Source organism: Enhydra lutris, unplaced genomic scaffold (assembly GCF_002288905.1).
Source record: "Enhydra lutris kenyoni isolate GAN:26980312 unplaced genomic scaffold, ASM228890v2 scaffoldscaffold22, whole genome shotgun sequence".
Taxonomy (NCBI): Eukaryota; Metazoa; Chordata; class Mammalia; order Carnivora; family Mustelidae; genus Enhydra; species Enhydra lutris.
The window spans coordinates 14,289,498-14,312,493 of record NW_019154106.1 but is presented as its reverse complement, the minus strand read 5'-3'; the positions used below and the strand labels follow the sequence as shown (position 1 = coordinate 14,312,493).

Below are 22,996 nucleotides of genomic sequence, written 5' to 3'. Positions count from 1 at the left end.
GGGCAAGCTAGCCTCTTACAAATCTCAGAAGGAAGCTGTCTTGAGGAAGAATTTCTTCTTTCTCAGGGAAACCTCAGTCTTGCTTTTAAGGACTTTGCAACTGATGGGATGAGACTCATGTATTAAACATGATCTTCTTAAAATCAGGTTTTTAAAAAATGTATTTTATTTACTTATTTATTTGAGAGAGAGAGAGAGAGAGAGAAAGCTCAACAGTGGGGAGGGTCAGAGGGAGAAGCAGACTCCCCACTGAGCAGGGACCCCAATGTGAGACTCAACTATGGGACTCCAGGATCGTGACCTAAGCTGAAGGCAGACATTTAACCAACTGAACCACCCAGGCATCTGAAATCAATTTATTTTAGATGCTAACCACATCTACAAAGTATCCTCAGAACAATGCCTAGATTATTGTTTGACCGAATACCTAGGCTTTATAGATTAGACTTGTTGACGTGAAGAACCCTCTCTCACAGTCTATCCCTGGCGAACTTGGCAACCACAAAAATTTCCTTAAGTCAGACTTAATCGCCAAATAAAGGCAATAAAAGATATAATTCTACCTAACCTGATACAAGTATTCTACCTGCAACCCCAAATATGCTTACTCTTTTGCCAGAAAAGATGCAAAGTCCTTCAGTGATGTTAACTGTGGTTCTTGATATTTTGATATATTCATAACAAAATGAGGAAAGAAGAGACTCATAATAATCATAGTTCTTATTTCTGAAAATAATCATGGGTCATCATTACTATTTATAACTATCTTCTTTCAATATCCAATCTACATGACTTTTGCCCTCACAAGGCACCTCGGGTGTCATGATTATTTCTTTGTGGGGTGATCCAAAGCTTTATTCCTGAATGGTCTGGGCTGTAAGTAGCTCCACTTCAATTTGCTTGTTGTAGTTTTCCACTGAATTTAATAATTTCCTTTGAAGTTAATAACAGGGTAGATCTTCTATATATCTAACAAATATGCATATATACATATATGTAAATGTATACATGATATATAACATATATAATATAATGTAAACAGAGTGTATACATTACTGTCTAGAGTAAGGAAGACAATATAGTGGTGGTACAGGGGTAGACATGAGACTGATGGAAATTAAGACAGTTTAAAAATTATCCCACACAAATACAACCAATGGGTTTTTTGGCAATGCTTAAAACCATTCAACTGAAAAATACATGTTTCAAAAAATGATGTTGAAAAATTATACATGCAAAACCAAACACATATGCATGCACACACAGAGGAATTGAAACTCTACATAAATGTCAACCCTTATACAGAAATTAACACAAAATTGATATAGTGAGAGATGGAAGTGGTGATATTAGTGAAATGAGGTTGTCTGTGTTTTGATTGTTTCAGGGTTAAGTATATTTTTCTCTCCACCTTCTATATGTTTGAAATTTTACATGATTTAAAAGAGAACAAAAGAGTCACACTTGGGATCTTTCGTCCTTAGGAAACATAAATTCTTTGTCTATTTGAACATTTAACATGCTTCTTTTATAATTCACAATTCCTCGGGGTGCCTGGGTGGCTCAGTGGTTAAGCATTTACCTCCAGCTCAGGTCCTGATCCTAGGAGGCTCAGGTCATGATCGCAGGATCCTGGGATAGAGCCCTGCATGGGCTCTGAGCTTGCTTCTGCCTCTCCCACTCCCCCTGCTTGTGTTCCCTTTCTCGCTCTGTCTCTCTTTGCCAAATAAATAAATAAAATCTTTTTTAAAAAAATAATAATAATTCAGGGGCGCCTGGGTGGCTCAGTGGTTGAAGCCTCTGCCTTCGGCTCAGGTCATGATCTCAGGGTCCTGGGATCGAGTCCCGCATCAGGCTCTCTGCTCAGCGGGGAGCCTGCCTCCTCCTCTCTCTCTGCCTGCCTCTCTGCCTACTCGTGATCTGTCAAATAAAAAAAAAAAAAAATAATAATAATAATAATTCACAATTCCCTGAAATCCTGGTTGTAATTTTTTCCAGAAATACTTCTGACTTTATAAATTCTTCCACTTATGATCTATCTTTAATTTCTCCACATCAGTACTTTATGTATAAATAACAAATTAGGGACAATTATAAAGGTCAGGAGAGCACCTGTAAACTGTAAAGAGCAAGAGAACACCTGTGAATCCATGGTCCAATAAAGATATTTATTAAAAACTCCAAAGAATACCTTACTAGTTAAAAACATTTGATTATTTACTAGAGATAGTTTTTTAAAAAAAAAAAAAAAGTATGAGAGATCAAATGTTTGAAAGAACTGTAGAATAAGACATCTCTGAAAAGAAATGCTATTGCCAGAGATATTTTTGGTTGTTTCCAAAATGTTTGAATGGCAAATATAATGAGTTAAATCAATTAAATGTTGATTTGGGAGAGGACACATTCCCACAAGGCAGAAAGATATTTTTTAAAGAGCACTATTTGCTTCGAAAGAAAAATATTGGTTAGGTATTTGCAACTCCTAATATTCAAATAGTTTAAAAATTTAATTTCAATAGAATGGATTTAATGTTCTAGAACCACATTTTCAAAAGAACAACATTTAAAACAGTTTGTATCAAAGAAAGAAATAATTTCATTTGAGTTCATAAAGGTAAGTATAAACTTTTTCATCAAAGGTCTTATTTGCATTTTAGTTTGGTTTTCTGAGCTATTGTATCTTCAGTATCAAAAATCAGAATGTCTAAATATTTATAGAATACTAAGGGAATAATCTAATGAAGTTAAGTTAAAACTGTATTTCACACCACATCTATACTTTTTCTTTCTTTTTTTCCTTTGAGGAGATCAGAGAGACAAATGATAAAAGCACTTAAAATGTCCTACTTTGAAAGGTAGCATTATTTATAATGTAACAAAACTGATTTAATAATTGGGGCAGTTTTAAAGAAAATTATTCTAATATAGTAATTCTTAGTAAGAATTCTAATATAGCAAAACTTAGTAAGGTGGTAGCTGGATATTTTAAAAAATAAGTCTGTACCCTGCCATCAATGAAATAAATCATTATTTCTAAAGAAACACCATCTTGAAATCTGAAACTTTAGATCATTAAAAAATTATTGAGGGGTACCTGGTGGCTCAGTCAGTTAAGCATCTGCCATTGGCTCAGGTCATGATCCCGGAGTCCTGGGATTGAGTGGGGAGTCTGCTTCTCCCTCTTCCTCTGAATCCTACCCCACTCATGTTCTCTCTCTTTCTCAAATAAATAAATAAAATCTTTAAAAATATGTCGATATTAGATTTTTTTTTTTCTGATGAAAGAAATACTACAGACCAGAACTGCAAATGTAACTGCCTGTCTTTGTCCTTATCCAAGGGGATTTAGAGTTCTGAGGTCATGAGCTAGATAAAACAGAAACTTTCCTGTGTCCCTGAGGAAAAAAAAAAAAAGTCTGATTGCAATGAAATTGCATCTATTAAATGGACAGAAGAATCAAGTCTCTTGTTTACCTTTCAGCTTGAAGGACTTTTGAGAAAGACTGAACGTAGTGTTAATTTCAGAGTAGTAACATGACCTTCTTGGTCTCTAGGCATAATGAAGGAACACATACATGCAATCAAACAATGCTTGTAATACAATCTCCTCTCCAATTCTAGGTGTGAATTTAGTGTATTAAAAATATTGGAAACCATATATTACTAATCATTAAGGTAAATATTAGTTATGAAAATGCTTAGAAGAAACCTCAGGTTGTGACTTTTCCATCCCCTGCTTCCTCCTCCCTTCCTTCCCCTCTGCCTTATTTTCTCCCTTCCTTCCTGTTGCTTGAACTTCTTCTGGTTCCTGATTCATTTATTCCTTAAGCGTCATTTGAGAAAATAAAAGGTGTACAGCTTTATGGAAGATATGGGTAAAACCATCTTTGAATTGCAAAACATTATAATTTCACTGGAAAATTTTGGAAATTAGACAAAATCATGAAAGGTATAAAATCAGTCATATATATGTATATTATATATGAAATCATGTAAGTAAAAACTGCCAAACAGAATCGGAAATATATAGTGGAATCAGAATAGGGTTTACATTCTGAGACCGCTGGATATCTGCACTGATTCTTTATAACTCAGTTGTCTTCAATTTACTTCAATTTAATTTCAATTAAAAACTTGAAGATTCTAGTGCCTGGGTAGCTCAGTGGGTTAAGGCCTCTGCCTTCGGCGCAGGTCATGATCTCAGGGCCCTGGGATCGAGCCCTGCATCGGACTCTCTGCTCAGCAGGGAGCCTGCTTCCTCCTCTCTCTCTGCCTGCCTCTCTGCCTACGTGTGATCTCTGTCTGTCAAAGAAGTAAATAAAATATTAAAAAAATTGAATACTTGTTTATAAACCTGCACTATATCTGATCAATACATAGTATCTTTCAATATTTTAGTAAATCTGCTTATGAGTGGCATTATTGGAATAAGCTGAAAATTAACAAATTCATAGAAAAAATGCTACCTAATTTTATATTAAGGAAAGCTTTTATGATATTATAATATTTAGGGAGGGAATTAGAAACTGTGGAGACACAGATGATTCTGATTCCTACATTTCCATGTCTTTATTGTATAACTCCATGTTTATAATGTATGTGAAATTAAAAAAATATTCATCATTACTTCTTTCTTTTTTTTTTTAAAGATTTTATTTATTCATTCGACAGAGAGAGATCACAAGTAGGCAGAGAGGCAGACAGAGAGAGGAGGAAGCAGGCTCCCCACCAAGGAGAGAGCCCGATGCGGGGCTGGATCCCAGGACCCTGGGATCATGACCTGAGCCAAAGGCAGAGGCTTTAACCCTCTGAGCCACCCAGGCACCCCACATCATTACTTCTTATTCAGAACTTGCATCAAACCCCATTTGAGCAAATTAGTGACTTCGTAAGTTGTAGATTATTTTCCAATTTATTTTCCAGTTATTTGTTAATTCTGCTTTGTTCTCTTTTTCCAAAGTGTTCACTGGTTAGAATACTAGAGAAGACTAAAGACAGGACTACTGTGTGACGGGGGAGAGAGAGATGAATACAAACACAGTATGAGAATAGCATATCCCACACCCACCACTGGTAGAGTGTATAGTGCTTGCCAGTTAGTAACAGGAGTTGTTATCCGTTTATTAATCAAACACATGTTGAGTGGTTTATGTACATTAAGTACCCAGGAAGGATATTTTATGGTCTCCTGGTTTTACATGTTATAATAAAAGTAATTTGGACTTTACTTGCGCATAAGCCTGAATTCAAACTTCAATAATGCCATTTATTTACTGTGATCTTGGTTGGTTCATAGAACATTTAAAGTTGAAGTTACAAGTGAAATGGTGATAGAATTACCACCCAGCATGATTGTGAGGATCGAGTAAGACAGTGCCTGTGAATGCACCTACCACAGCATTGAATTCCGCTCCAGGAGTTACCTGCTTACCTGCAGTCCCCAGATACTGGAATACGTGCACAGCCTTTGCTCAGTACCATAGGAATAATACCATCATTCCAGAACTTTCCATTATTTGAGTACTAGGTGAATTAAACTCTTACAGAATTCAACAAGGTTCTCTTGGTTCAATAGAGCTTGGGAAGGAGTTGGATTGTCTAGGAGAAACTGCTAAAGGAACTGGGACCTCTGCATAATTTATAGAATACTTTATGAAATAGGAAATAGGCAAAATGAACATAGGATCAGAGTAGGAAGGGCAACCTTCTGCTTGGACCATTTTAAAAAGAAAACCCTCTCAGATTTTTCTCCCTTTGACTTAAGTCTTGAATGAAAAACATGACTATTCACCTCAGGAATTACCATTTAAATGCAGTATTTGCAATTTGGTAAATATCTTTTTACCTATTGATAGCCACTTTTGAATGACTTCTTCCAGTTGAAATACACTGGCTATAATAATGATTATAAAACAAAAGAATATCACAGAGATCACCCAGGAAATTACTTTCTTCAGCTCATTTCTTAAAATATAATGGTATGATGTCACAAAAAATATTTGAGACAGCTTAAATCCAAATGTGAATAAATAGAAATATTTTAAAAGAAATAACATGACAGAGAGGAATTGATGGACAAGGTCATTCTAAGCAAAATTGTCAAATGGCTTGCTATAAATATTATTTTTATTAATGTAATTCCAATTAGACTTTGATATTCCTATCATCAAAGCTGATAGCAAAATACAGCATTACTCATTATCAATAGCAAGAAAATATACCATTTTTCAGCAGACCTAATCCCTGACAAGAATGTTTTCTGGTGGATAATAGTGAAAGAATGAACATTTTTTTTTTAAATCATGGTTTAACATCAAATGCAAATGTTTCCCTAGGAGTCATTGTTAGGGACTTGTCCATTTTTAAAGTGCAGTGCTCTTATTTTATAGTTAAGCAAGCTACAACTCGGGCAGATAAAGTGACTTCACATCTCGAATTCTTTATTTGCACAGATGATACCCAGAGACCAGATAGGAGGAGGAAATTTATCTTCAGTCGTGGAGTTTGTCCTCCTAGGGTTTTCTGACCTTCCAAACTTCCAGGGACATCTATTTGGAATTTTCTTTCTCATCTACATTTTCATCTTAACAGGAAATGGTCTTATCATACTAATTACGAGGGTGGACTCTGTTCTCCAAACACCCATGTATTTCTTTCTTGCAAATTTTTCCTCCTTGGAAATCTGTTATGTGTCCGTCACTCTCGCCAGGATTCTGGTGAACCTTTGGACTCAGGATAGAAGCATTTCTATGCTGGGCTGTGCCACTCAGATGTGCTTCTTCCTTATGCTCGGAGCCACTGAATGTTTCCTGCTGGCAGTGATGGCCTATGACCACTATGTGGCCATTTGTAACCCTCTGCACTATCCTCTAGTCATGAACCATGAGTTGTGCCTCCAGCTGGCTGTCGGCTCCTGGATCGGTGGAATTCCAGTCCAGATAGGGCAAACATGTCAGGTGTTCTCCCTGCCTTTTTGTGGTTCTAATCAAATCAATCACTTCTTCTGTGACATCCCCCTGTTGATCAAGCTGGCCTGTGGGGACACTTCATTTAATGAGATGTGTGTCTATGTAGTCGCTATATTATTTGCCATGATTCCTTTTCTACTTATACTTGGCTCTTATGTGAAAATCATTTCCACCATCCTGAAGTTTCCCTCAGCCAGGGGCCGGTCTAAAGCCTTCTCCACCTGTTCTTCCCATCTCATTGTGGTGCTTTTGTTTTTTGGGTCGGCTTCCATCACCTACTTAAGGCCCAAATCCAGTCATTCTGCAGGAACTGACACACTGCTCTCTCTCTTTTCTACACCATAGTGACTCCGATGTTTAACCCCATGATATACAGCCTTAGGAACAAGGATGTGATTGCAGCACTGAAAAGACTATTACTCAAGAAAACAGTGTGAGCATCTTACAGATCACATTTTTAATAAATTTTCCTCATGGTTATCACAGAAATATAATTTAATGTCTTTCTATTCATGTTTACGATAATTTCAACTGTTAGAATTGTTTTTAAAAATGTGTGGAAGAAATAGGGCTGGCCTTTCCTATTTGTCAAATATTTACAAATATCATGCTGGAATTCCCACCTGTATCTATGACCCATTCATTTCTTTGTGACAGGTTTACACTAGATATGTGTTGAGGGAGTAAACACAAGACAAATTATAAATCATATTTTAAATATTTTAAATTGTAAACAGAAATTAAAAACAAAATGAAAATCTTTAATTATGTCCACTTTCTCAGTATGAGTTAAGAAAATGTTTCCATGTGTGTCCAGAGAAAGTCAAACATCTGACTTGGTCCTATCATTTTGTTTTAAATATTTTTCATGGGTGGGTGGGGGGACAGGGTAACTGTGTGATGGGCATTAAGAAGGATACTTGATGCAAGGAACACTGGGTGTTTCATGCAACTGATGAATCGCTAAACTCTACCTCTGAAACTAGTAAGGCACTATATGTTAATTAATTGACCAAAATAAAACAAAATAAAATAATTTCATCATTGTGCTTTATACCTGTTTCTCAAATGTATTTTTTTTTAAGATTTTATTTATTTGACAGACAGAGATCACAAGTAGGCAGAGAGGCAGGCAGAGAGAGAGAGGGAAGCAGGCTCCCTGCTGAGCAGAGAGCCCGATTAGGGCTCGATTCCAGGACCCTGGGATCATGACCTGAGCCGAAGGCAGAGGCTAGCCACCCAGGTGCCCCTGAAATGTATTTCTAACTTCTCAGAATTCTTTGCCATAGCTTGCTTGATTTATCAAAGTTGCAGTGAAAAATAAATCTATGACTTTTTTTAAAGTGAGCCACCCAGGCACCCCAGTCTATGACCTTTTTCACACTTAATTTAAAGAACCCATTTGAAACTGTAAAGGGGAGAAAACAAGAAACAAATTTCATACACAATTACTTTATATTACAAATAGTAATATGTACATATTGAAGATGCCTAACATGTCTTCCTACAAGTTATATTTAAATTAGTGTAACAGTGACTAATCTTTCCCATTTTATCCTTGTCTCATTTCTATAAAATAAAGTTCTTTTTGCTGGAAAGTACAGGTAAAACCAAGAACTAATCAATCATAAGTATCTTAAGGGTAAGAAGATTTAGGGGATTTATCAACATTGTACTTAACACCCACTTCTCTGTTTTGAATGTGCAACTCAGAGGATACTCAGTCTTTATTTCTAAACATTCTTGTTAATACTGAGGACTGTTTCATTTATCCAACAATTATGCCACTTTATACGTTTTGTTATCCTTGTAGATACTTGTTCCTTCAGATTAGGTCCTTTTTATAAGGACTTGCATTTTAAATGCAACATTCAATGTAAAAGTTTGAATTTTCATTTTTATGGACTTATGTTTTAAACTTCCACCAGTTAACATGATGCTATGATTCCCATAAATTTCTCACCTCTTTTTATTACAGGCAAATATTTTATTTTATTTTTTTTAAGATTTATTTATTTATTTATTTGACAGAGAGAGATCACAAGTAGGCAGAGAGGCAGGCAGAGAGAGAGAGAGGAGGAACAGCTCCCTGCTGAGCAGAGAGCCTGATTCAGGACTCGATCTCAGGACCCTGAGATCATGACTTAAGCCGAAGGCAGAGGCTTAACCCACTGAGCCACCCAGGCAACCCACAGGCAAACATTTTAATAACAATATTTACTTTTATCAAATCATAAAACTGTATTACATAGAAATGTTTGATCTGGTAGTAGCATAAATTGTGTTTAATATTGATTGGTATTAGTGCACCAATAGTTTATAAAACTATGTTTCCAGTGAAAGGTACTTTTTTTCTTTAATGATTTCTTGTAGAGTCATTGCAAGATATACATATTTATTTATTTTAATGTTCGTTGTGAAGCCAGTTCTTAAAGCAAAAGCAACTCTCAAAAGCAACTCTGCGGAAATGAATGATATGGTTTCCCATAAGTGAAACAACAAAGTCTATATTACAACTAAGTTCATTACGTTGAATCTTGTCAAAAGTTCTTAAGAGAGGAAAATAAAACACAAGAAAACTATGAAATTACCAATGGATTGTCTTGTTATTTGTTAAAATGTGCACAAATGTATGATTTGACACATTAGAACATTACAAGTAATTTCTTTAAAAGATTTTATTTATTTGACAGGCAGAGATCACAAGGAGGCAGAGAGGCAGGCAGAGAGAGAGGGGGAAGCAGGCTCCCCATGGAGCAGAGAGCCCGATGTGGGGCTCGATCCCAGGACTCTGGGATCATGACCTGAGCTGAAGGCAGAGGCTTAACCCACTGAGCCACCCAGGTGACCCATAAGCAATTTTTAATCTAGAAAAAAGTTACCATTGTATAGACAGATAATTAGAAATTAATATAAATATCTGTTGAAATTTCAACACCAATACATAAGGAATCAATTCCTGCAAGTATCACACTTTTAATGAAGTGAATTATTTACGTAGCAATCTTCTCAATGCCTTTATGACTTCCTTGTTCCTTAGACTGTATATGAGGGGATTAAAGATGGGAGTCACAATAGTGTAGAAAAGAGAAAGCACTTTGTCAGTCCCTGCTGAGTGACTGGTTTTGGGTCTTAAGTAGGTAATAATGCCTGATCCAAAGAACAACACCACAACCATAAGATGAGATGAACAGGTGGAGAAGGTTTTGGCCTGACTTGTGGCTGATGGCAATTTAAGGATTTTGGAGATGATTTTGCCATAGGAAATAAGTATCAAAAGAAAGGGAGCCATGACAATCAACACAGCAACTATGTAGACCATCATTTCATTCACAAATGTGTCCCCACAAGCAAGCTTCAGTATTGGGGGGATGTCACAGAAAAAGTGGTCAATTAAATTAGAGCCACAAAAGGGCAGAGAAAAAATCTGGAATGTCTGCCCTATTTGGACTGGAATTCCACTGACCCAAGAGCCAGCCACCAGTTGGATGCAAAATTTGTGGTTCATGACTAGAGGGTAGTGCAGAGGGTTACAAATGGCCATGTAGCGGTCATAGGCCATCACTGTCAGAAGAAGGCACTCTGTGGCTCCCAACACAAGAACACAGCACATCTGTGTAGCACAAGCAACGAAAGAAATTGTTCTTCTCTGGGTCCAAAGGTTCATAAGCATTCTGGGGAGAGTAACAGAAACATAGCAGATTTCCAAAAAGGAAAAATTGCCAAGGAAAAAGTACATAGGGGTCTGGAGAGCAGGATCCAATTTTGTTATTAGAAATATGATGCCATTACTCATCACAATAACAGTATAGGTGACTAGAAAAATTCCAAATAGAAGCCACTGGAGATGGGGAACATCAGCAAAGTCCAAGAGAACAAATTCTATCAATTCAGTCAGATTTTCTTCTCGTGGTTTTCCTTGGTGTTTCATCTGCGGAAAGGGTCAATTTAGCATGTACTTTTATTTTATTTTAATGCATCAGTACCTATTCTCTAAATTGCATTAGAGTATCTACATTGGTTTTCATAATCACTGTAATTGTTTCTAATTTAATAATGTTACTATTTGTGTATTTCTCACTTTCTCAGTTTGGATCCTGTGGGTTATCACTGTACACACTCCCATGAAATTTCCTTTAAGATCATCCCATATACTTTTCGAATACAGCCCAGGAGAAACCAAACTATGCCCTGCTCAGCATAGACGCTGGAAACATTGGAATCACTGAAAACAGATCTCCTGCTATGTCATATGATCCCATTCTTAATTACATTTCTCGACAACCCTATTGTACTTCCCTATGGTTTCCTCTACCACACTTCTGTAGAACTACATCAGACTTTGTCTTCCCCATATATTTTCAACTGCCTAATTGAACTCTTCAATATCCTCCTATCACTTGATTTCTTCATCATGCATTTTCTTATTATACAGTTAATATCATTAGGACATTTACCAAAAAAAAAAAAAAATAGTAGAAGAGTATTTTATCACACATAGGGAAATAAAACAAATGTCTTTTGGTAGGATACCAAATGGGGACTATAAAAGGGTTTCATTCAGGAAAAGTTGCGTGGGAGCATGGATACAGATAAAAATAATAAAGAGGGTGATGCTGGGAAAACAAGGATAGCCTGGAGTGTGTTCTTTCCTTGTGGGTATGTGTGGGGTGGGGAGGTATGGGTCTGTGTGCTGTGCGATCTCCACTACCTCTTTTGTTCCTCAAAAGACACTTGACATAACAGTTTCTAAACTCACTTCTCAGAGATAAGAATATTGAGATTTACTAATGATAGATAATGTGATCATGTATACATAGGTGTTATGATTACGAGTCAGTGCTTACTTTTCTAAATATTTTATTTATTTATTTGAGATAGAGAGAGAATCAGAAGAGGGGTAGAGGGAGAGGGAGAGAAAGAATCCCAAGCAGACTGTGCCAGGCTCAGATTTTGATGTGGAAATCGATCTCACAACCCTGAGATCATGACCTGAGCCAAAACCAAGAGTCAGATGCTAAACCAGCTGAGGCACCCAGGTGCACCAGTGCCTTATTATTATTTTTTTTCTTTAGTTGGACTTGAGTTTAAATCCTAACTTCATGATTTATTATCTGTGTGACATTAAGCAATCATTTAGATTTTTTAAAGTTGCTTTCTTATTTGTGATAATTAAATGAGATAATATTGGTAAAATTACCTATCAATTTAATTCTGATTTATTATTAGTTATGGTCTTATAACTATAATTAATATGCTATGAATATGGTAATATGTTCTTAAGTCCTTACTCTCCAAGGTCGTAACACATTGTTTAGCAAAATTGTGTTTAATACAATTATTTCATTACTTGTTGGTGATCATGTCTATTTTTTCATTCTTTCTTTTCATCAAGGCCAGGACTAAGGTAAGGTGAGTGAGACAGCTCAGGTACAAATTTGAGAGGCACTCACTCATTCTCAGAGCTGAATCTGTGTTGTTGAATCCTGAGAGTGAATGAATCCTTAGATATTGTACCCTTGGAATTTCTTGGCTCAAGGTCAGTCGCAGGTCTGCCTTTCATTTCTCCATTCTGGTGGGTTTGGACTTTGTCCACCAAACAGCATACTATAATGTCATGGATATGGAATCCACTGCCAAGATGGGCTGGATTTAAATCAAGGGTTCACCACCTGCTAGTTCTGTGACCTCATGAGAGATGCTTAATCTCCTCATGCTATAGTTCACCCAACTACAAAACTGGCTAAATACTGTACCGACACTTAGGATGTTTATATTAATGTATTCATTTCACACATGTAAAACAATTTGAAGTCCTGGCACTCATGAAAGTCTCTCTAAAAGTAGCTGTTATCATTGTTATTAAAAACTAAAACTTATTCTTCTGAATTGTACTCTCTGCTCTAAGCAGCATGAAAAAATTCTCTAATTTACTTTTTCTTGCATCAAGTGATTAATTTGGAAATGGAATGAGACCTCAAAGCATTCATCAGAATGTCATAAAAAATGTCACATTCTGCAGATATGCATTCTCCACCAATAGTTTTGTATATATTATTATCTCTATTCTGTGAACCTAAGTCCTAGAGTACCTATACCTATCAGCAAAGATTGTTGCAGTTTGGTTAATTCCTTTTGTAACCTTTCTTTTCACTAATAGTGTAAGACCTGGGAAGTAAAGACCGTGGCTGTTTTCCCAGTTAGGATCACTTATAGGTCTTAGAAAATGGCTACACACATAAGATCGTGACAAGTATTTGATTCTGAAGTTAAGTAAAGCAGCAGACATGTTTTAAATAAAATCATATTCTAGGAGAAGGAAAGGAAAAGTGAAGGGGGGGAATCAGAGGGGGAGATGAACCATGAGAGACTGTGGACTCTTAGGGGAGATGGGTGAGCCTGGTGGTGGGCATTATGGAGGGCAAGTATTGCATGGAGCACTGGGTGTGGTGCATAAACAATGAATCTTGGAACACTGAATCAAAAACTAATGACGTGTTTTATGGTGATTAACAACACAATAAAAAATTAAAATAAAAAAACAAAAAAATCATATTCTTAAAGGGGGGAAAGGATTAATATACAAGAGAATAAAATTCCAATCTTTATGTATCTCTATTACAAATGGCATTTATTTAATAGAAATGATTTCATGTTTATTATTGGAAGAAAATTACCATGCTAAATAAAATATAATTTTTAGTTGTACAAACTCAACATTTTGGTGATGAAATCATTGATATATAACATGAAATAGTAAGATTTGTGTATGTATTTCTCAAGAGTGGAGCAAAGCAGAAAGAGCAGAGGTTTGCTCCATGAGCTCTCACAATATTATACTACTTTCTTTCTTATAAATATTTAAGTTCTTATTAATAAAGGGAAATAAACTGAATGTTGTAAGAGTTTTCTTTAAATCCAAGCCTCCATTATGTGAAAAACTCCAAATGATTAAGAGAAGGTAAAACAGCACTCTACTTCAACTAAATATTGGAAGCCACCCAAGCTTCAGTTATATTTATAGATTTGGTATATATTAGCAACTTAAACCTTAAATTAATTTAAAAACAATATTGAATTTAAAACTGTTTTTCATTATCTTGCAAGTCCTTAATTCTATCACTTGTTTTCTTTAAAATAAATGTTCTTTGGGTTCCCCAATGGTTGTAACATGATTTCATGGATTACTGTGCTTTAAATCTCTTATTACATTATCAGGTTGAATACATAAATATAACACTTATTTGTTATAGTGTATTGGTGCAAAATGAAATTTCTAATAATATTACATATACCTAGAAAAATTACTTCAATTATTACAGTTTTCAGTATTTCTAAATGACTTAATCCCATTATTTATTAACATTATTTCATTGTAAATTTTATTTAATAAAATCAGAAATATATAGAAATCACTGTAACAAAATGATATATGGGTTACTTTGTGTTAAATGCAAGTTTTAAATTTAAAAATATCATCTAAGCCTAGTATCAGTATAAAGTAGTTTGTATTTACCTTTCTTCTTTGGGTTATTGCTGATTTTTTTCACTATAGAGGGTTTAATGGTTTAGTTACTGTGTTTGAAAATCACTTGTGTCATCAAAGATATGTAAACCACCTTTATAATAATCTGTTCTTTCCAAACATGAACTGTTCTTTAAATGAAAGTTGGTTAACTCTACCTCAGGGATCTCTTCCACCTGACAAATTTAGATTTCTAATTAGAAGCATCACTATGGCATCTCTGATGTGTTGTATTTTAATTTTTCCACATAGCTCTTAGCCTTCCCAGAATCCTTTCTCTTCAGCCCCTATATGGACTAGAGCAGACAGCATATTTCATTTCTTAGGCATGAACAGAGCACTGAACACTACTATTTGAGACCATCCAAAATTGACACACATCTGATTCTTACCTTATCTATTCTATTCTAAATGCTCCATTGGGAGTCTGTTCCTATCAGACTGAGATGTCAAATTTGTTTTTCTTATGTTCTCCTCTATGATAGGTTCCTTGATCACTAGTTAGAGCTGGCCTGTGTAACCATTGTGTTAAGTGTTCTGATGAAAAATGTTATTTTTATGCACAAAACTATTATACTATTGGTTTCTTCATGGTCACCTGCACAACTTGAGATTTAGCTCTTGAATGAATTACACATGGTTCAAAAAATTAAAATTTTAAGCTAAGGCTAATCTGAAAAGGGGATATTTTTCCTTCCTTCGGCAGGCATATCAATCTTTTCCCAATTTCCTTTTACATCTTTAAGGTGTGAATATTTTCAAGCTTTACTTAGGGTAAAATGAGAATCTGAAATAAAACTAGCTGAGATCATAGGAAAGACTCAGAGCAAAGAGTCTGTGAATTCTAAGCTTCAATTCTAGGAAAGGCAATTTTGTTCCAACAGATTGTTTAAGAATCATGGCTTGGGAACAATTTCTCACATCAAAAATAGGATGTTGCTTCCAGTTGTTTAGTAAATAGTGATTTCTATGAGTTTAGGATTAGGAAAGGAAACTATTTCAGAGAGAGAACTCCTATAGCAATGTGGTAACAGAAAATGATTAGGAAATCGACCTGGGATCCATCAGGAGCATGTGCCCCAGATCATGGAAGGCAATGAGGAGGAGGGCAGCAGATCTCACAGAGGAGCCAGATGAGAGCTCGGCGAGGGACTGAGAACCCCACCAGGCTGGAGCTACAAGGATGTGTATCCGAGATGTATCTCTGCTGAGGACTTCAAAGCCGCAAAATCAGAAGGTGTAATACCAGGCATTGGTACAGAGGTCTTCTCATGATATAAAATAGAATATTGAGAAAAAAAAAAAAAACAAAACTAAAACACAAATGAGAAATTGTCACTCAATAAAGATAGCCTACCAAATTGGTGAAATACATTTAAAGTACATGCCCTTGAGACAACTGGGCAGCCAGTTTCCAGACAACAGGAAAGAACAGTGAACTTTTGTGAAGAGCATATATTATTAAATACTTTAGTGACTGAAGTGATGAAAACTTTCTAAGGAAAGGGTCTTATAATTGTGGAGTAATGAAAGTTTATGGCTCACAATTAAGAAGGCAGGAAACAAAATTTGGAAAAAAAAAAAAAGGATGTGTCAAAATAAGTAATTCTGCATGATAAAAGAAACAAGCCCCCAAAGTAAAGTCAAATAGAATGGATACAATGGGAAAAATAATTACAAATAATATCTTGGGGCACCTGGGTGGTTCAATTCATTAAGCATCTGCCTTCAGCTCAGGTCATAATCCCAGGGTCCTGGGATCCAACCCCACACTGGGCTCCCTGCTCAGAGGGGAGTCAGCTTCTCCCTCTCCCTATGCACTCTCCAATGCTGCTCTCTCACAAATAAATATATAAATAAATCTTTAAAAATGATATCTCAAATGAAGTGGTCTTGGCTTGTTTTTTTAATATTAAAAAAAAAGTCCAAAATATAAATAGAAAAATGTACTAAACCTAACAGTGCGATTGCTGGGTCATAGGGTAGCTCTATTTTTAACTTATTGAGGAACCTCCGTACCATTTTCCTGAATGGCTGCACCAGTTTGCACTCCCACCAACAGTGTAAGAGGGTTTCCCTTTCTCCACATCCTTGCCCACATTTGTTGTTTCCTCTCTTGTTAATTTTTGCTATTCTGACTGGCATAAGATGGTGTCTCACTGTGGTTTTGATTTGTATATTTCCCTGATGCCAAGTGATGTGGAGCATTTTTTTTTCATGTGTCTGTTGCTCATTTGTATGTCTTCTTTGGATAAATGCCTATTCATGTCTTCTGCCCATTTCTTAACTACATTATTTATTTTTGAGATGTTAAGTTTTATAAGTTTTTTAAAGATTTTGGAGACCAGTCCTTTATCTTATATGTCATTTGCAAATATCTTCTCCCAACCACAATTTCCCTTTTAGTTTTATTGACTGTTTCCTTTGCTGTGCAGAAGCTTTTTATCTTGATGGAGGCCCAATAGTTCATTTTTATTTTGTTTCCCTTGCTTTGCTATTTAGGTTTTTTATCCATTTTGAGTTTCTCTTTGTGTATGGTATAAGAGAATGATCCAGTTTAATTCTTCTGCATGTGGCTGTCCAATGTTCCCAGCACCATTTATTGAAGAGACTGCCCTTTTTCCACTGGATTTTCTCTCCTGCTTGTCAAAATTCAGTTGACCACAGATTTGAGGGTCCACTTCTGGGTTCTCTATTCTGTTGCATTGATCTATTTGTCTGTTTTTATGGCAGTACCATGCTGTCTTGGTGATCATAGCCTTGTAATATAGCTTGAAGTCTGGCATTGTGATGCCACTAGATTTGGTTTTCTTTTTCTTTCTTTCTTTTTTTTTTATTATTATGTTTAGTTAGCCAACATATAGTACCTCATTAGTTTTTCATGTAGTGTTTAAAGATCCATTAGTTGCATATAACACCTAGTACTCATCACAACATGTGCCAATGTTCATAACAGCAATGTCCATAATAACCAAACTGTGGAAAGAGCCAAGATGTCCATCGACACATGAATGGATAAAGAAGATGTGGTATTTATATACCATGGAATATTACTCAGCCATGAGAAAGGATGAGTATTTAGCATTTACATTGACATGGATGGAACTGGAGAGTATTATGCTGAGCAAAATAAGCCAATCAGAGAAAAACAATCATCATATCGTTTCGCTCATATGTGGAATATAAGAAATAGTGTGGAGGATCTTAGGGAAAGGGAGGAAAAACTGAATGGGAAGAAATCAGAGAGGGAGACAAATCATGAGAGACTTTTAACTATAAGAAACAAACCAGTTGCTGGAGAGGAGGGGGGGTATGGAGTAATTGGGTGATGGGCATTAAAAAGGGCACAGGATGTGATGAGCACTGGGTGCTATAGACAACTGTTAATTTATTGAACCCTATATCTGAAACTAATGATGTACTATATGTTGTCTAATTGAATTTAAATTAAGACAAAAAAAAAAAAGGAAAGGAAAAGTGTACTAAATAGATTAAGTAAGAATTCACAGAAAAGAGAAGAAGAGCATTCCTTAAATAGGGACATATATTCCTTTGTTTTGTTTTGTTCAATTTCTTTTTCTTTCTGATTGGTATGATTGTGATATTGTGACCTCAATAAGAAATACATATTGATCTCTGGCCCTGACTGCTGACACCGTGCTCCTGGAACTCTCATTATTTCCTAAGTGATGAGCACACTTGGAGCATCTTTTGTTTTAATATTTGGTCTTTGACCCTGGTTCCTGACCCTGCTCCTGAAATTCCTATAATTTCTTGGGCAGTAGGAGTGTCTTTTGTTCTAATGAGGCAAGCTTGGGTGGGATCCTGGATGACTTTTGCATGAGGACTGATTGATCAACAGAAGAACCAAGCCATGATTAGGAACTTAGAATTTTCAGCTCTCCTTACCTCCATTTTCTTTAGAAGAAAGAGGGGCTGAAAACAGAGTTAATGGCCTGCCTTGCCTATGTAATGAAGCCTCTTTAAACATTCCTAAAGCTGTGGCTCAGAGAGCTCCCTGTGGGGTAAACATATCCATGTGTCCGAAGAGTGACACATCCCACCGCATGAGGACAAAGAAGTTCATACATTCGGGAGCCTCCTGACCTCACCCTATGTATGCATCTTTTCATCCGGCTATTGATCTGTACATAAAATTTATCTCCATTCAAATTCCAGCATTTGATATCCTAGCATCAAAGAGCAAAACTGAATCCAAAGGCAAATATATGCTAAATCCTAAACATACCAACATTGTTAACATATATTAGTAGGTTTGAATTTTACAGTGTTCTAAAGTAAGTGAAGAATATTAATACAAAATCATATTGACATAAAATAATTCACACTTTCAGGTGCCTGGGTGGCTCAGTGGGTTAAGCCCCTGCCTTTGACTCAGGGCATGATCTCAAGGTCCTGAGATCGAGCCCCGCATTGGGCTCTCTGCTCAGCAGGGAGTCTGCTTCCCTCTCTCTCTCTCTGCCTACTTGTGATTCCTCTCTCTATCAAATAAATAAATAAAATCTTTTAAAAATAATTCATAATTTCTCTTCTATGTTTAGTTATAGCTTCTTTTTCCTCCCTCAGTAGAACAGTGTAAGTAGCTACATTTTATATATATTATATATGTAATATATGATATAAATATATACAAATACATATATAATCATATATATGCAAGAAACTTTTGTTTTGGGACACCTGGGTGGCTCAGTCAGTTAAGCATCTGCCTTCAGCTCAGGCCACAATCCCAGAATCCTGGGATTGAGTCCCAAGTTTGGCTCCTTGCTCAGCCGGGAGCTTGCTTCTCCCTCTGCCTGCTGCTTCCCTTGCATGTGCTCTCTGAATCCCTCTGACAAATAAATAAACAAAATCTTAATTTTTTTTAATGTATGAGATTATGGATTGCTAACCTTTGTCTTACAAAAATAGTTATGTTTTATGCATGCATTTACTTTCTCACATGTCAGGAAAGCTTGGAAATTCTTCAGTGAAGGGGATCAAAAACATTGTCTTGAAAGGCTGGCTTATATTATATGGTGTAGATGTACTCCACTATCTCGGTATGTTTCAACTGAGAGCACCTTCCCTTTGCTTCTTGTTTCCTTTTGCACTATTAAAAAAAAACCTCTTATAAACACTCTTGAACAAACACATTTAATAAAAATTCTTTTTTTTTAAAGATTTTATTTATTTGACAGAGAGAGATCACAAGTAGATGGAGAGGCAGGCAGAGAGAGAGAGAGAGAGAGAGAGAGGGAAACAGGCTCCCTGCTGAGCAGAGAGCCCGATGCGGGACTCGATCCCAGGACTCTGAGATCGTGACCTGAGCCGAAGGCAGCAGCTTAACCCACTGAGCCACCCAGGCGCCCCACATTTAATAAAAATTCTTAAACGAATACAGGTAATAATTATTCTTGGAAAATATTATTTCTACAAGATGAGTTTTCATTGATATGTTTTTTTTTTAAAGATTTTTATTTATTTATTTAACAGACAGAGATCACAAGTAGGCAGAGAGTCAGGCAGAGAGGCAGACAGAGAGAGAGGAAGGGAAGCAGGCTCCCTGCTGAGCAGAGAGCCCATCGCGGGGCTGGATCCCCGGGCCCCAGGATCATGACCTGAGCTGAAAGCAGAGGCTTTAACCCACTGAGCCACCCAGACGCCCTTCATTGATATGGTTTTTAAAATAAAAGGACAAGTACTTTGATTTTTTCATTCAAAAGAAAAAAATGCCAAATTACTTCCCAAAAAGGGTACAGAATTTATTCCAGAGGATTCAAATAGATGCAATTCAACGAAAAGACTATTTACATAGTGCATTACTTTCCTAGGTCTACTGTAACAAAATAACACCAATTGAGGAGCTTAAAACAACAAAAATTGAATCTCTCATAGTTTTAGAATCCAGAGTCCAATATCACAGTGTTAGCAGTCTCTCCTCGTTCCCTCTACAAGATCTAAGGGAGGCTCATTCTTTGTTTCTTCCAGCTCTTGGAGGCTCTTGATCTCTGTTTGGTTCTGGTTGCATCACTCCCGTCTCTGCCTCCACCTTCACATGACATTCTTCTCCGTGACTCTATTTTTTAAGCTGTGTTTACCTTTCTGTCTCATAAGGCCACGGGTCAAGGAGTATATTGCCCACCTTAAATCAGGATGATCTCATTTCCTTGACTTGATTACATCCACAAAGTCCTTTTTTTTTTCCTTTCCTTTTCGTTCTTTCTCCTTTTTTTTTTTTCAAATAAGGCACATTTGCAGATTGTAAATAGACATTTATTTTAGAGGGACCAACATTTCAATGTGTTACACATCCATTTGGATAGTTTATAGTGAAAACTCCAGAGACTTGTAATACTAAATAGACATTATCAAAGCAAAACCTGAAGCTACAAGGGGGAGGGAATGATGTCACCAGAGTAAAGGGAAAATTGTAATCTTAAAGCAATATGGACAATGACAGAGATAGACAGAAGGGCAAATGCAAAGAAAATACTGATTCTCCTGCTTCCGCCATCTTGGTTGCTGCTGGGTTTTGTCATTGACTAAATTCAATCACAAGTACAAAGAATGGCAGCAAATATATTTGAAGGAATGAGAAGGTTAAAAATAAAATGATCACAGCACATGACCCTAATCCTTCGTTATAAAACACACTGAGTTAGCTATTATTGTATTGTTCAGGCAATCTCTTAACTTACTAGTTCACAGTAGAGGACAGATGGATCTTCAAATTAGATTGTCGCAATTGAGATAAATTGTGCTTTGATTTGCAGAAGCCCTTAACTTAATCCTGTAAAACTAAATTTTCTTAATATAATGTAGGTTGCTATGATGACATTAATGATCATTATTGAGAAATAAAACTAGAAGACTTTTTTTCTATTGTCTCTACATGATGAACACATAAGCAAATTCTTTCCATAATTTCATGTATTTGAGTCACATTAATAACTTTGTTAGTAGTTTTCTCAGTGCTACCATGATGTCTTTGTTCCTCAGAGTATATATAATGGGATTCAATGTTGGGATCAAAACAGTGTAGAAAAGAGAGATCAATTTTCCAACTCCTTCAGACTGATTTGGTTTGGGTCGTAAATAAGTGATGGTAGCTGTTCCATAGAATAAGACTACAACTATCAGGTGAGAGGAGCAGGTGGAGAAGCCTTTAGCTCTCCCTTTGGCTGATGACAATTTCAGAATGCTGGATATAATTTTGCCATAGGAGAAAACAGTCAACAGAAATGGAACCATGATGAAGACCACTGCAACTACATAGATTGCTATCTCATTCACAAATGTGTCCCCACAAGCAAGTTTGAGTACTGGGGGGATGTCACAGAAGAAATGACTAATTGTGTTAGACCCACAAAAGGGCAGTGAAAAAATCTGGCATGTTTGCCCAATTACAACTGGAACTGTACTAATCCATGACACAGTCACCAGCTGGACACAAACCTTGTGGTTCATGACTAGAGTATAATGCAGAGGGTTACAGATGGCCACATAGCGGTCATAGGCCATCACTGTCAGGAGAAGACACTCTGAACCTCCAAACATAAGGACAAAACACATTTGTGCAGCACAGGCAAAGAAGGAAATATTTCCTTTCTTGGTCAATAAGTCCATGAGCATTCTTGGGATAGTGACTGTTACATAACAGATTTCTAAGAAGGAAAAATTGCTGAGAAAAAAATACATGGGGGTCTGCAGAGCAGAGTCAATTCTTATTATCAATATTATGATGCTATTGCACATAAGGATAGTTAGGTAGATGACTAAAAATACTCCAAAAAGAATCCATTGGATATTGGGAATATCAGAAAACCCCAAGAGAACAAATTCAAAATTGGCAGTTATATTCAAAATTTCTATTTTTAATTTGTTCTCCATCTGCAGATATAGTAAATTCAAGATGGTTAATTCACCTTTTTTTTTTTTTAGAGAAAGAGAGAGTGCAAGTAGGGTTGGGTGGGGGGCAGGGAGAGAAGAGAGAGAAAGAGAATCTCAACCAAGCTCTGCACCCAGAGTAGAGCCTGACACATGGTTCTATCTCATGACCCTGAGATTACGACCGGAGTCAAAATCAAGGGTCAGAAGCTCAACTGAATGAGTCACCCAAGTGCCCCAATTCACTAACATTTTGAACCACATTTTTCTCTCCTGTTACCTGGAGTAGATGATGAATGTATTTATGTAATCTCAAATTATTTCCATTACTTTGCTCTATTTCTAGGAAACAATATGTGTAACCTCATAAATGAACTGATGTGCAGTTAAAATCAATTCAAGAAATAAAATCCTAATATATAGGTCTTATACTTGCATGTAATAATACTAGAGATACTGAGAAGTGTATTGTGCAGGAATAATCTGTATTTATTTCACCCCTATTAAAAGTGGAATTATTTTTCTATTGTTTTTGTCTGAGTTCATCATATTTTTCTGTATTGCTTGACTTATTCCATCTTCTTTCAATTCAAATATTTTCTCTTAAACCTTT

At 36.2% G+C, this 22,996-nt stretch overlaps 3 protein-coding genes across 3 annotated transcripts; 1 reads left to right on the top strand and 2 right to left on the bottom strand.

The window, feature by feature from the left end:
* Positions 1–6,452: 6,452 nt before the first annotated feature.
* On the top strand, positions 6,453–7,313 carry LOC111150054 (olfactory receptor 10AG1-like). Its single transcript, XM_022507384.1, has one exon. The coding sequence runs from the start codon at positions 6,453–6,455 to the stop codon at positions 7,311–7,313; it is 861 nt and encodes a 286-aa protein (XP_022363092.1).
* A 2,644-nt stretch (positions 7,314–9,957) lies between these two features.
* Positions 9,958–10,923, bottom strand: LOC111150080 (olfactory receptor 10AG1-like). Its single transcript, XM_022507421.1, is given in 1 exon segment — positions 9,958–10,923. A coding segment is annotated over 1 exon segment (966 nt).
* Positions 10,924–21,435: 10,512 nt separating this feature from the next.
* Positions 21,436–22,404, bottom strand: LOC111150083 (olfactory receptor 10AG1-like). The gene has a single exon (XM_022507424.1). The coding sequence runs from the start codon at positions 22,384–22,386 to the stop codon at positions 21,436–21,438; it is 951 nt and encodes a 316-aa protein (XP_022363132.1). The 5' UTR covers positions 22,387–22,404.
* Positions 22,405–22,996: the final 592 nt, after the last annotated feature.